Consider the following 14624-nt stretch of genomic DNA (forward strand, 5'->3'; position numbering starts at 1 on the left):
CATGTGGTGCTGGGGGATTGAACCGTGGTCCCTGATGCTTTTGCTAAGCTTGTTCTAAGTAGGTGCTTTAGACCACTGAGCCATCTCTCCAGCCCATGAAGAATATTTTAAAAAACTTATAGAATTAATAAGTGATCAAAAGGTTCTTTCCTACAAAGTTAAAGAATAAAAAATATACAAATGATACATCTTAAATATGCTTAGTATCAATACCTTAATAAATTTTAAGGTTTTGGGGTTTTTTAAATAATAACATATTTAACCATGCTTAGGAATCTAATGAAAAAAGTCCTTAAAATAGTTTAAATTTTTCTTTTTGCTTTTTATTATGAAAATTTTAATGCATTCCTGGATCCCACAACTGTTGATGATTTGTTGTATTTGCTTTCCTTTTTTCTCTGCTCTTTCTCTTCCTCACCCTCATAATGAACTCAGCTTCTGCAGAACACAGTGCTTTTATCAGCATTGGCATTTCAATATAGTAAGTTTGTTTAATAACAAAATATGATTTCTAATTTTGATCATCTTGGCACTTGAGACCCCTGTTCTATAGAACCCTATCATTCAACCCATTAAGTGAGCTAGGGATCTAGCTAAAAGGTAGAGCACTTGCCTAGCGTGCATAAAACCCTAAGTTCAATCCACAGCATGGCAAGAACAACAAAAAAATCAACTAAGTGTATAACCCAGAAAGCTGTAAATAAATATCTGCACAAAGACTTGCTTTATGAATGTTTATAACATTATTTATCTTTCAATTTAGACAATAACCACTTTTCAAATCTTAATGAAAAATTAGAGATCATTACTGCCATAACTCAGATACAATGTTGATTGTGAACTAAATTTTCACATGGTATGAAAATATCCTGTAGATGATTTTCTAGTCATAATGTTACCATCAGCTGAGGTTTTTATTTTATTTTTATTTTTTTCTTTTCTTCAATTAGGATTAAATCACAGTGCTCGTTTTCAGCTCTTAGTGTTAGGAGCCCTTTTTCTGCCTTCGTAATAACTGAAGTCAGTACTATATATACCAGCAGCTCTCTGGAACTCTTTTAGCAATCAGAGCCAGCAGCTACCAACAATTTTCCATTGCTTGCTTGCTTGCTTTCTTTCTTTATTACAGGGTCTTACTACACAGCTTGAACTTGTAGTGGTCCTCCTATCTCAGCCTCCTCAGTGCTGGGATTACAGGCATGTGTCACACCCAGTTTCTGGGCCTGCACGGAGTGCCCAGAGTTCCAGGGCTGGCACAGCATGCAGTACTGGGGAATCTAACCTGGGTCCTTGCGCTTGCCAGGCGGGCGCTTAGGCCGCCAAGCTATTTCCCCAGCCCCCCAGGTTTCCATTGCTTTTCACCAGTCTCTGACTGCCTCCTGCCCTCAGTGTAACTAGCCCTAGCTGCTAGTCTCTTTTAGCATTAGCAGACTTTAGTGTTACCAGCTGTTGGTATAACCAGCTTAGCTTACTTTACTAGAGGTAGAAATCATGAAAAGGCAGAATACGCTAACCAAAAGAAGCATTATTAAATCTATGTTTTAGCACAAGAAGAAGCAGTTTACAGACTGTTCTGATAAGGTATTAGATAAGGAAGGCTGCTTATGTAGACAAAAAGGAGGGTTATATGAGTGCAGTATCCTGCCAGCTAACAGCAGAGTTTTGTTTGGTTGTGGGTAGGGGAAGAGCCCTCATAGACCGGACTGGGGATGCCTGCAGTGGTGCGTAGCAGTAGGGTCATCCAGAGTGGTTATATGGTAGAACCATTTGGGATGGACCTGTGGCACAGCTGATTATAATCAAAGCAAAAGCCTCCAGGTGGCCTCTAGGTGTTTGGGGCCTCTGAAGCTGTTGGAAATGGAAGAAAACTTTACACACTATCTCTAAGGGACACTGAGTCCTCTATTTGAATAAAAGTAGAAACCTGAATTATAGTGGATTGTCTGGTTGCTGCCACCTTAACCCAGTAACCATAGTGGAAGAGCATATAGCTGAAGAATAGGATTTAGAGCTGTCGAGATAGCTTGATGGACTGAGCGCCTGCCTGGCAAGCACAAGGACTCGGGTTCAATCCCTAGTACCACATGCTAAACTGGCCCCATGCCATGCCAGCCGCTGAAACCAGGCATTGTCATGCATGCCTGTAATCCCAGTGGCTGGGGAGGCTGAGACAGAAGGATCACTACAAGTCAGAGCTACGTAATGAGACCAAGGTGTGTAACAAGACCCTGTACCAAATAAATAAATGAATAATTTTTTTTTTAAGAAAAAGATACAGGAACTGAGACATTTGGAAAGTGGCTAAAACAAAGTATAAAAATGTGGTGGTTAGCAGTTGACCAAGCAAGAGTGAACTATAGCACCAGCTCTTCACAGTGGCCAGCCATTCCAGTTTGCTTAGAACTTTCCAGTTTTAGAATTAAAAGGCCCACATCTTGGGATACTAGAAGATCAGTTACCCTACCAGCTTAATAAATTATCTTTGTATCTTTGCCCCGGCCCTTGGCTCAACACCCCAAAAGGGGAGAAGGACTTAAATAACATGGAAAAATGCTAAAAGGAGGGGGGTCAGGGAGATGGTTCAGTGGAATAAGTGCTTCCCTGGCAATTGCAAGGGCCTGAGCTCAATCCCTGGTTCCACAAAAAAAAAAAAAAAAAAAAAAAAAAAAAAAAAAAAAAAAAAGAGCTAAAAGGAGTGATATTTTGTTCCCCAGCAATAGCTGATGTCTCAACCAAGAGAGGGAAAAGGCTTTACATTTATAAGAGGTGTTTTTGGAGGATGATAAAATTGCTTTCCAAATTGTGGTGATTGTGTAACTCTGTGTTTAAAAACCACTAACTTGAACACTTGGAGTTGTTCAGTTGTGTTGAATTTATGTCAGTAAAGTTTTTAACACTGTATGTGAGGAAGTTTTGATTAGGTTAGGCTGGGATGTTTTATACTTGAAGAAGACCAGGTGATGTGTCAGGCAGTGGAAGGGATTTGACATATATGGAATGGTTGAAGACATCAATGGAAGCAAAATATTGTTTGTTCTCCAGTTTGCATCTCCACATCTCCATAAACTGGCTGAAGTACTTTGAATGGATCTTATTCCCTACAAATGAGTTCTAACGAAAATGTCCAAGGGATGTTCATTTCATTCCTGAAAATTCATGCAGGTGCTGAATTTTAACCTTGGATAAAATGATAAATAATTGTATATTTGAATCCTCTTCCTCTGGTGCCTGACTCTTAAAAAGAAAGCCATATCGGCAATATGCCACTGTTCTACACTGGCAGTGTTTTTAGAAAACACTGTATAAAATATGTGGGCATGTTACTGAGATTCTACAGGAAACATTTTTTTCTTAAGTCTTAGTATAAGGCTTAGGTAGACTTCTAAGCAGTTGCTTTGTTTATATTTTATATATGTAGACTTACCCCCTTTTTTTTTTTTTTTTTTGCAGAACCGGGGATTGAACTCAGGCCCTTGTGCTTGCCAGGGAAGCGCGTATTCTACTGAGCTATCTCCCCAGCTATGTAGACTTACATTATTGAAAACCCCAACCTTTTCTGTGTGCCTTTTTCTTTCCAAAGCTCCTCCTGAATAAACAGTGCTTTCTTGGTGGGATTATTAGTCATATGGCTTCACTTTCCTTGCACACAGGAAAAGGCACATTACCCAGGCTAGCTAGTCAGAACAACTTGTTCTTTTGCCCAAATTTGTTGGTCGAGAGATGGGAACACCAAAAGCAAAGCCAGTTAGAATCCTAACAAAGATTATTTTCTAGAGCCGTCAGATGATTTTTTTCCTGCAGTTGGCCACAAAACAAGCTATGTCTAGAATTTTGGTGACCATCTTTTAACAGCTGGTAAAAACCTCCTTGAAAGTTAAACCAATGGGCCAGGAAGATAGTTCAGTGGTACCGTGCCTGCCTGGCAAGCACAAAGTCCTGAGTTTGATTTCTGGTACCAAAAAAAAAAAAAAAAAAAAAAATCTAGTTTAAGCCAAATCTGGTGGCATATGCCTGTCATCCCAGCACTCGGGAGGCTGAGGCAGGAGGATCATTGCGAGTTCCAGATCAGCGAGGACTAGAAAGTGAGCTCAAGGCCAGCCTGAACTGCATAGTGAAATCCTGTCTCAAAAAAAGAAAAGAAGAAAGTTAAACCAACACTGTGTATTACAACAAATATTATGAAATTCATATTACTCTAAGTGAAAATCTGTATCACTTGTAATTTTTTGTTTTAATTCTGATTTGTACACTCTTTCAAAAAAAGTTCTTTTTCAGGATAAATCCTGAGGGGATTTCACTGATCTTATCAGACCCAAAAACTACAACTCTTGTTGCATAGGTCCTGCTTTACCTTGGTCTTAACCATCCAGCAATAAAGTATAAAAATGAAGTATAAGAAGTAAAGCCATGGTGTTATGTTTAGCTGTGGGGGACTCAGGTCAACAATTTCTGACATTGCCAGTCAAGCAGAAGACCCAATACTATTATGAACCTCTGAAATCTTTTAGAATATTTTGCTGAGTTTACACACCTATAATAATTAAATGATGGAACCTAACAGAAAAAGGGGATACAGATGAATGTCCATTTGGTATCTGTGTATTCAAAGTGGTTAGGATAGATATATAGTTCCATTCTCTTAATGAATAGAGGGATTTGTTCTAATGGTGTTTGTAAATAGGATATCAAGTCCACATCTTGTACAGCAGTTAACCACTAGGAAGAATGTACGTAATGTGTTAGTTATTGAAACTGCCCTACCAATTTGATTTGAAACTGTCTCATTGCTATTTGTTTTTCAATAAAATTATGGGAAAAAAAGTTCTTTTTAAAAGAAGAAAGTTAAACCAATATACAGCAAACCCGCAGAGGACATTGAGTCTTTATAGCTGTATTTATTTATTTTGTATTTTAGGGAAGGGTCTATAGGGTGTTCAGTGTCTCACTACTAGATCTGACTCATAGTGATCCGCCTGTTTACAGCCTCCCAAGAGCTGAGATTACAGGCAAGTGACAACCATGCCCAGTCTCAATTGCCGGCTCAGCACACAAACCCTGAGGGCGGGGCTGCTTTAATCCGCTGAGCTATTTGGCCGGTCCTCTGTAGCTCTTTTTAAAGTGAGATCCACACATGGACTATTAAATGAGCCTATACATTTTCTTTTTTGTTTTTTATACTAGTTTGATTTGGATCCCTGTCACTTGAAATCTGAAGAGGCCCGATTACTGATTGTTTCACTCTTTTTATTGACAGGAAGCTCAGTCAGGTTAACAGAATCATAGCGAGTAAATCTTGTGTAAGTGGCTTATGCCTTGTTTTAACTTTTTTTTTTTCCTTCAGATTTTATGTATTTTTGAAAGCCACTTTAAACTTTTTTTTATAGTTAGAGCTGTTTTCCTTATTATCTTGATTCTGAACTAGACCAAAATTAAAAGTTTATTTCTAGTAGACATTGCCCAGTTTCTGAAAAATCGCCATCTCTCCCTTCTTTTCCCTACCCTGATTTTTGTTGTAGAAATCATTCTGATGTTTAGCTTATGCTATGAGAAAGACTGGCTTCAGCCACAGCTTTCGGCGTGTGCCTGATTCTAGGGTAACGTCCTCCTAGCAAGGAATTGATTCAGAAACGTGTACCACTGATACGCAAGTTGATGGACTGGAGCGATAGCTCAGTGGCTTAAGCTGGCAAGTGCAAGGTCCTGAGTTTGATCCCCAGTACCAAAAAAACAAAACAAAAGATATGCAAGTTGATGTTTGCTATTGGATTCCACTGGAAGACTTGAAAATAACTCATTCTCTAGCTTCATTTTATGGTATATAGGTATACACATTGAAACTATTGGAATCATCTCACACATCTGTTTGAGAACAAAACTGACAATAAAAGAGAAGAAAACCAAAAACATGAGAAAGGGAGATAGAGCAGACTCCCTGAAGTAAATTCTGAAAACTGTACTATTTGGATTTTGGTTACTTAAGCCAGTAAGTAATTTCATTCAAGGCGCTTTGATTATGGCATAATCGTTATAAAAGTGCTAATATAATTGGTGTATGAGTCAGTTGCCTTCCCAGCAGGTTTTGTGCTTTCTTAATAAACTTGCTTATTAAGGTTAAGAACTTCCAAAGCTCTGCACAGTATGACTATCACAGTTGCAAGAGATATCTTATCTTTCAAAAAACAATTTCTAGTCTTTTGGCTTGACTGAGTTCAAAGGTTTCCAAACCTCATATAGCTTGCTTAAGCCATTCATTGTAATCAGCTGCTTAGAATAATGCACTTTATACCTTGATACTGTTCCGAAACTTTCTGTGGAGATAGGAATCCTCTAAGTTATCCTATTTAGTTATCTTTCAGTTCATTCTCAAGGATCTGCTCACATGCTGGCCCTTCCCTTCTTTGTGGGCCAAAGAGGAACAGAATCTCTTCATGGGTAAATGATACAGTACAATTTGCTTCTCATTTCAAACATCATGGTTATGAGACTAGCACATTTTACTTATTTAGGCCAGTGCTGTACTTCTACCTCTAGAGTGTAACCTCTGTAATAAAAGAATTTTAAGATTACAGTGACAGATTTAAGATTTTTCAGGTACACTTTAAATTGTAAGCCTTTTCTATTTTTCCAGATTATCAATTATGTGATTCTTCGTAGATGTCCCCAAACAAGTAAAGCCCTCCCAAAATTTCTACATGCATGGGTGGACATATATAAACACAAGGACAGATAAATATTTTGGTCCTGGCAAGAGACTTGTCTGGCAAATTTTCTTGGGCTTAATTAATTTTGCCATTTTCATGTTCATATTTAGCCATTTTCATGATACTGTCTAATAGTCCAACTCTAAGGATGCACCTGGTCAGTCAGACATAGTGGCACATGCCTGTAATACCAACCCTAGGGAGGCTGAAGCAAGAGGAGCATTGTGACTTTGAGGCCTGTCCAAGCTACACAGCACGTTCAAAGCCAGCCTGAGCTATCTAGCAAGAAAACAGTCTGATGGTGTGATATTGAACAGGTTGATGGGAAAAAGACCAACATATGTCAAGGTGTACTTTTCTTTACTACAGTAAATTCAGCAGCAGATTGCTTTGATCAGCAGGTTATTTTTGTTTTGGAGGAATTAATTACATCATTCAAATTTTACTTATAAGCACATTATTTTCAGTCCTCTCGTTCATTTCAATAGCAGGCACTATTAATGATTTCTTGCAGACTTGATGGTAAGCAGCTGGGAGGTCAAGATGAAAGGGTCACCTGAGCCCGGGAGTTTCATCCCAAGTCAGCCTGATCAATGTTTGAACCCTGTCTCTAAAAACATCTTTCCTCATGGAATATTTTAATTTACTTGCACTTCATTACTAATAAAACTATTTTTTCATGTGATAATTTGCTGCTTACATTGCTTCTACTTTTTGTTTCTAATTTTTATTAAAAATGTTTGCACTACATAATGATTACATTTCTCCTGGGGAGTTGGTACATGTTCATAAGAGATCCTAATTCTTTTTCCATTCCCTTCCACACCTCCCCCTCCCCCATCTCCATCTCATGATCCCCTTCATATTTGAGAAAGATCCATCCACCTTTTCCTATCATCTTTTATTTTTCTCTTTATATTTTGGGTTTCTCATATAAGAGAATCCATGAGCTAAGTGTGTACTTTCATTTCCCTAAAAATAACAAGCTTATCCTTCTTCATGGCAGAGCAATAATTCATTTTGTGTAGATAACCACACTTCCTTTTCCCATTCATCTGTGGCTAGGCATATAGACCACTTCCAAGGTTCAGCTACTTTAAATTGTGTTGCTATAAACATGGGTATGCACATATTACTGTAAAATATCTTTAACACTTTAGGGAAGAGACACAGAAGGGCAATAGCTAGGACAAAGAATTTTTGGTTTTAGGATTTTGAGGAATCTTCATATTGATATCCACAGTGACTGTAGGACTTTACATACCCATCAACAACGCAAGTGGCTTCCTATTTTCCCTGGGCCCTCACCAGGGAATTACTTGATTACTTGTTGATAGCCATTCTTTCTGGAGTGCAGTGGAATCTCAGTGCTATTTTAATTTGAATTTCTCTAATGACCAGTGATGTCGAACATTTTCATATATTGACTGATCATTTGTACTTCTGAGAAATACCAGTTCATTTAAGTTGTACATTTTTTGACTATATCTTTTATTTTGCAGTACCTGGGATTGAACTCAGGACCTTGCGTTTGCCAGGTAGGCGCTTATCCCACTGAGCTATGTCCCTGGCTCTATATCTTTTATTTTGGAGGAACTATTTTTTGAGTTTTTTATGTATTCTAGACATTAGTCATAATTATGTGGAAAACTTGGCAAAATATTTTTCCATTCTGTAGGTTGTCTCTTCATGCTTTTGGTTGTTTCCTTTGTTATGCAGAAGCATTTTAATTTGATATTTTTCCATTTGTTGATTCTTGTTGCTTTTTTTCTGTGGAGTCAGGTTCTGTGCAGAAAGTCCTTACCTATGCCTGTGACTTTAAGAGTTTTGTCTATTTTACTTCCAACAGATTGTTTTAACATTTAGCTTTTTGATCTATTTTGATTTTAATTTAGTACATGATGAGATATATGGGTCTAGACTTATTCTTCTGCTAATAGATACCCAGTTTTTCTAGGACCATTTGTTAAAGATGCCATATTTCTTCCAATGTATGTTTTTGAACCCTTTGTCAAAGATTAAATAGTTGAATATGTTTGGGATCATTAGAGTTACAGTTAGGATTAGGGTTTCTGCTGCTTCTTTTGTGCCAGTACCATGCTGTTTTAATCACAGCTTTATAAATATAACAAGTCCAGAATTATGATCTCTCCCACTTTCCTATGGTTACCCAAGACTGCTTTTGTTATTCTGGTCTCATCTGGTTGATTGTGAATTGTAGGATTAATTTTTTAACTATTCTGTGAAGATTGCTGTTGGTATTTTTATTGGGCGTGGATTAAATCTGCATAACAGATGTGTAGCCATTTAGACTACATCCAGGAACAGAGGACAGCTTTCCATGTTCTGATGTTATGTTTAAAACTCTCCTTTTTTAGAGTGCTGTAATTTTCACTATAGAGCTTTTTAAGTTCCTTGGATAAGTTGATTTCTAAGTATTTTATTTTTTTTCTTGATGATATTCTAAACAATATTGTTTCTCTAATTCTCTGTTTTTGAGTTTATTATTGGTGTATAGGAATGCTGTTAATTTTGAGTATTGACTTTGTATCTTGTTATGCTAAATAACATGGCTATTAATTCTAGGAGTCTGTTAGTGAAGTTTTGGGATCCTCTATGTACATAAAGGATCATATCATTTGCAAATAATGATAATTTATTTTCCTATACATATCCCTTTCATTTGTTCTTCTTGTGTAATTGCTCTGGCTAATGTTTTGAGAAGTATATTGAACAAGAGTAATGATAGTGGACATCCTTGTCTTATTCCTGAGTTTAGCTTCTCTCCATTTAGTGTAATGTTGGCCATTGGTTTGTATAGACATAGACAACTTTTATCAGGCTGAAATAAACACCTTCTCTTCCTGTTTTCTTCAGGGTCTTTATCATGAATGGATTTTTCTTTGCTCAGATGCTTTTTCTGCATCTAATGAGATCGTGTGCTTTTTGTCATTGGTTCTATATGGTGAATTACATTTATTGATTTGTATATGTTTGTGTTGTTGACCTGCATCCCTGGAATGAATTCTACTTGATCATGACGTGTGAACTTTTTGCTATATTCTGTTAGCCACTATCTTATTGAGGATTTTTGCATCTGTTCATTAAGTAGATTGGCGTATAGTTGTCTTTTTAGGTTGAATTGTTTTCTGGTTTTGGAGTGACTTTGAGAGTACTGCTACCCTTTCAATTTCATTGAAGTGCTTGAGGAGTACTGACATTAATCTTCTCCAAAGTTCTTATAGAATTTGGCAGTGAATACATTGGGACTTGGGGTTTTCTTAGTTGGTAGTTTTTTATTATTGTTGATACTTATTCAACCCTTCTCTGGAATAGTGTGCAACCAAGCACTCTCTCCAGAGGTTATGGAGGGTGCTTGGACTGGAGTCACTCACTAACTGTTGGCTTTTGAACACCCTGTGAGATAGCAAAATCCCCTACTTTTCTTGCAGCTCACAGTACCTACTGGTTCAGCTCACAGTACCTACTGTGCTTCCTCCCTGAATCCTTCTGGAGTCTCCAGCTTTCTCTTTGCCTCTGTAGATTAGATCTCCCTTTGCCACAAGCTACAAGATGGGAGCCAGGAAGAACTGTAGATTGATCCTTGTCTTCTCCACAGTCTTGTCAACAAAAACAGTGCAGGGAACTCAGCTCTCAGTAGGGAATTCAGCTCGGCTTCAGAGACTCTATCATCAGCATACAGAGGAAAGGAAATAGAATAGGATAAGAAATATTAGAAGTCCTGAGGACATCTGGAGACATGCAAAAATTTACACAGGACACTTTATTTTTTATTTTTTGTATTTTAGGGAGGGATCTATAGGGTGTTCAGGGTCTCACTACTAGATTGGACTCATAGTGATCTGCCTGTTTACAGCCTCACAAGAACTGGGATTACAGGCATGTGCCACAATGCCTAGTCTCAATTGCATCTCAGCACACCCCAGGGGCAGGGCTGGCATGGCAGGCCCAGGGATTGAACAGCCATACAGGCGCTTTATAATTTTATTTGGAAACAAATAGTAATGAGACAGTTTCAAAACTGATTAGTAGGACAGTTTCAATAATTAGTACATTGCATATTGTTGTCTTAGTGTGTATCCATTGTACAAGATGTAGACATGATATCCTGTCCACAGACACTATTAGAACAAATCTTCCTATTCATTGAATTAAGAGAATGTAGCTGTATATCTATTGTAACTATTTTGAATATAGGGATACAAAATGGTTGTTCATTTGTATCCCCTTTTTTTGTTTAGTTTTGTCAGAGAGGGGTATTCCGTTGTCATTTGAATATGATAGGTACGTGAATTCAGCAAAATATTGCAATATAGTCCAGTAGTCCAGAATAGTAGTGGGTTTCCCGTAAGACTGGCAATGTCAGAAGTTGTTGACTTGAGCCTTTTATAGCTCAGCATATTAATATGGCTTTACTTTTTATACTTCATTTTTATACTTTTCTTATGGATGGTTAAGACCAAGATGAAGCAAGACCTATATATCAAGAAATTGTAGCTCTTGAATATGATACAGTTAGTCAGATCCCCTCAGGATTTATCTTGAAACCCTGTACTGCAGTTTGTAGATCCTTTGTCAGTGTCAGCCATGTGGATGAATCATGGCCATTGCTTGACCAATTTGTTCTCTGTGAAAGCCTGAGAGAATGTTTTCTCTCCTTGTGACCCTCCTTAGGCACAGTCTACATCATCAATCACTTCCCTCTGTGGTCCCATAATCTCCTTGATTGGAAAATTTGGGAACAACTGAGTTACAGGATGTTACAGTACAGGCTCTCCTATGTCCTGAGTCCTCACTGATCTTGAAAGTCTTAAGCTCAGCTGCCTGTGTTGTAGGGTGATAACAATAAACTTCTCTTCTGGAGGGTTAACAACCTAAGTTTGCAGACCAAATATTAGAGAAAAAGAAGGGCTGCAAGGACAGCCGGCTGATACTTTAAAGGACTCTGAAGTGAGTAGACTTTGCCCACTGAGATGCAGGATGGCCAGAAAGTTTGAACCACAGATGTTCATTGGGATATTCTTTCCTTATGTCCCCTGCCTTCTCTCCATCCCTATAAGAGAAACGCTTCTCTTTGTTCAGGGTAGATGGTGTTACGGCACTCTTACCGAAACCCAGGCACGATAAATTCCATGCCTTGTTGCCGTTACACAAACCTGGTGGTCTCTGCTATTTTCCTGCCTCCTCCCCATGTGCTGCAGTTGTGTTCTGTCTCCTATTTCTCTGTAGTTTTTAATTTTCCTGTCAGATCCTTCCTGGTGCATGGAGATCTATTTCTCTGTCTTTTTTTCCTATTCCCAGGTTGCTGTTTTCTAGTATCTGGATTCTGAAGCCTGGATAATCTTGAGTTGTTACTCATCACTCCACCATTTTCCAGGAAGTCCTCTCCATCAATTTTGAAATTCAGTTTTGCAGGATAAAGCAATTTGAGTTTGAAGTTGTTTCCTTTTAGGGTTTGAAACACTTCAAGTACTTCTAGTCTTTAAGGTTTATGAAGTGTGCTATAATTCTAATGTGTTTACCTTAATAAATGATATGTTGCTTTTCTCTAAAAGCTTTTCAGATTTCTGTCCTTGTGTTAGGTTTCTGGGATTTCAACTATGATGTGTTATGGAGAGGATCTTTTCTGATCATAACTGTTTTCTATTATGACTTGTTCTATATGTCATAATATAATTAAATGTATGTTAAAATTTTTTCCCATATTTGGAAAATTGAAAATTAAATGGATCAAAAATAAAACTATTAATCAACCCCTGGTCCCGAGCCAGCAACAGAGTCCAGGCGTGGTGGCATACGCCTATAATCCCTGCACTGGGGAGGCTGAAAATAGGAGAATCACTATGAATCCAAGCTGTATAATGAGACCCTGTACCAAATACATAAAAAATGAAAAAAGAAATATATATAACTATGAAATCATAAAGTGCTGGAAGATAGAATAGTTAAAATTCTTGAAGACAGGTGTAGGGAAAGACATAGATGTAGGTAAAGACTAAGAACAAAATCCTCTACACAAGACCTTAAAGTCATGTCAGTTCTCCAGCTTCAGCCTCCTGAGTGCTGAGTTTACAGCCATGTACCACCATGTTGATACTGTTATTTTCTAACATGTTAATTATATACTTTATGATGTAATATGAAGACTATATGAATTTTTTGCTGTATTTTCTTGTCCAAAAAAAAAAATGGACTAGTACATCCTATTTATAATATTTCATCATCAAGGGGCTGGAGAGATGGCTCAGTGGAATAAGTGCTTGCCTGGCAGGCACGAGGGCCTGAGTTCAGTCCGATTCCACAAAAAAAAAAAAAAAAAAAACCCATAATATTTCATCAAAAGTTAAAAGATTATGCTTTGAATCCACTAGGAGTGTGATTCTGTAACTTGTTAATTTCTGTGCATCTTTAACTTATGTACTCTTTTCTTAAAAATGATAAACTTTCAGTACTTATGTTTTGTAGACTTTTAAGTCTAATTCAGTGATCTTACTCATTTTTTATATTGGTTCTTTGCAGAGATTTCTGGAAAGATGGTAGAGTGGTAAGTCACAGAAAATCACCTAAGATTTGGAGTCCAAGTTCTGGAAAATACCAACCTGGAGAAGAAATGAAGGAGAAGGAGGATTCCTGAGACTCAGAAAGAATCTGAAGGGAAAGTTGGAACCCATAGAGAAAGTGAAAAGACGGGTCTCAGTGATGAAGAAAAGCAGAGAGTAACTGCAAGTTTTACCTGGCTCTTGGCTTTTCACATGAGAGAGGAGGATCAAATCTGCAGAGACACAGTGAGGACAGGTATTTGCAAAGTCCTCCAGGGAAAAACGCAAGATGGAATGAAGTAGTGGATATTGGGCACTACAATAGCTGGCAAGTGACTCCAGCCCAAGCAATTTCCGTGTCCCCTGGACAGGGTGCTTGGTCGAGTGCTGTGTTAGGGAGAGGTAAACTGAACCAGGACCCAGAGCATCTGTGAATTGGCTTCATCTCAGGGCTACCAGTGTTGAAAATTTACAGTGACTAGGTGAGGGACAAATATGCAAGATGTATAGGGTCAGGAAGAGGGTGGTCAGGTCAGCAAGACGCCCAAAGTGTTGTAGACTGAATGAAGACCCAGCCCCATGACCAGAGGCCAAGCTCAGTCTGAACTTCAGTGGATTTGAAGTTTGCTGGATTATCTAGTGTGCATCTGGGCTCTGATTGTCTCATTTCTCTACCAGCAATAAAGTCACTGCCTAAATTGGACACTACTACAAAACTGTAGACCCTGGATAACCTGGAGCTTGACATTACAAAAAGTTTTCTTTTTTTTTTTCTTTATTATTTGGTTGGTTGATTTTTCTTGACTGTTTTGGTTATTTGTTTCATGAGTATGAGCATTCTTTTTAGTTTTGTTTGTTCTTGTTTTTGTTTTTTTTTCTTTCCGTTCTGTCTTCACCAGTTTCTTGAGACTTGAGTTAACTGTCCTTCAGTTTGGCTTCTAATTTCTTCATTTTCTTTTGTTTACCTGTTTTTTACTCCAATTCTTTAAAAAAAATTCCTCCCTTTAGGGTAAAATTCATCTATTGGGTGGATATTTATAGTATATAATTGTCTGATTGTCTAAAATCTTATGTAAGTATACATCTTGTTATATAAATATAAATTGCGCATCTATGGCTAAAATTGGCAAATTAACATTAACACAGTGTTATTTTTTAGTCTATGCTTCATAATGTTATCACTGATTGTACTACTTTAGCCAAAGTAGCATAGTTATCAATTGATCTTCCTTGTATGCCAATACCTGTCTGGGAGTCATAAACAATACTATAATCCACTACCAAAGAACTAGATGCAAGACCAAATAGGCAGCAAGCCTTCATGCCTAATAAATTAGGCTAGACTCAAAAGTCAAAGCCAGGT

At 37.7% G+C, this 14624-nt stretch overlaps 1 protein-coding gene across 5 annotated transcripts in view; it reads left to right on the top strand.

Annotated features, from left to right (window-relative positions):
* Cutc (cutC copper transporter) overlaps positions 1-14081 on the top strand; it is a 67644-nt gene extending 53563 nt beyond the window's left edge. For all 5 annotated transcript variants that reach the window (XM_023709087.1, XM_023709086.1, XM_023709089.1 and 2 more), the window contains one exon: positions 13242-14081. Coding sequence is in view for 1 of the 5 variants with exons in the window: in XM_023709089.1 (XP_023564857.1) it covers positions 13242-13262 (21 nt within the window). In the remaining 4 variants the exon portion in view is untranslated. The remainder of the gene's footprint in view (positions 1-13241) is intronic.
* Positions 14082-14624: the final 543 nt, after the last annotated feature.

This window comes from Octodon degus, unplaced genomic scaffold, assembly GCF_000260255.1.
Source record: "Octodon degus isolate 3935 unplaced genomic scaffold, OctDeg1.0 scaffold00010, whole genome shotgun sequence".
Lineage (NCBI taxonomy): Eukaryota > Metazoa > Chordata > Mammalia > Rodentia > Octodontidae > Octodon > Octodon degus.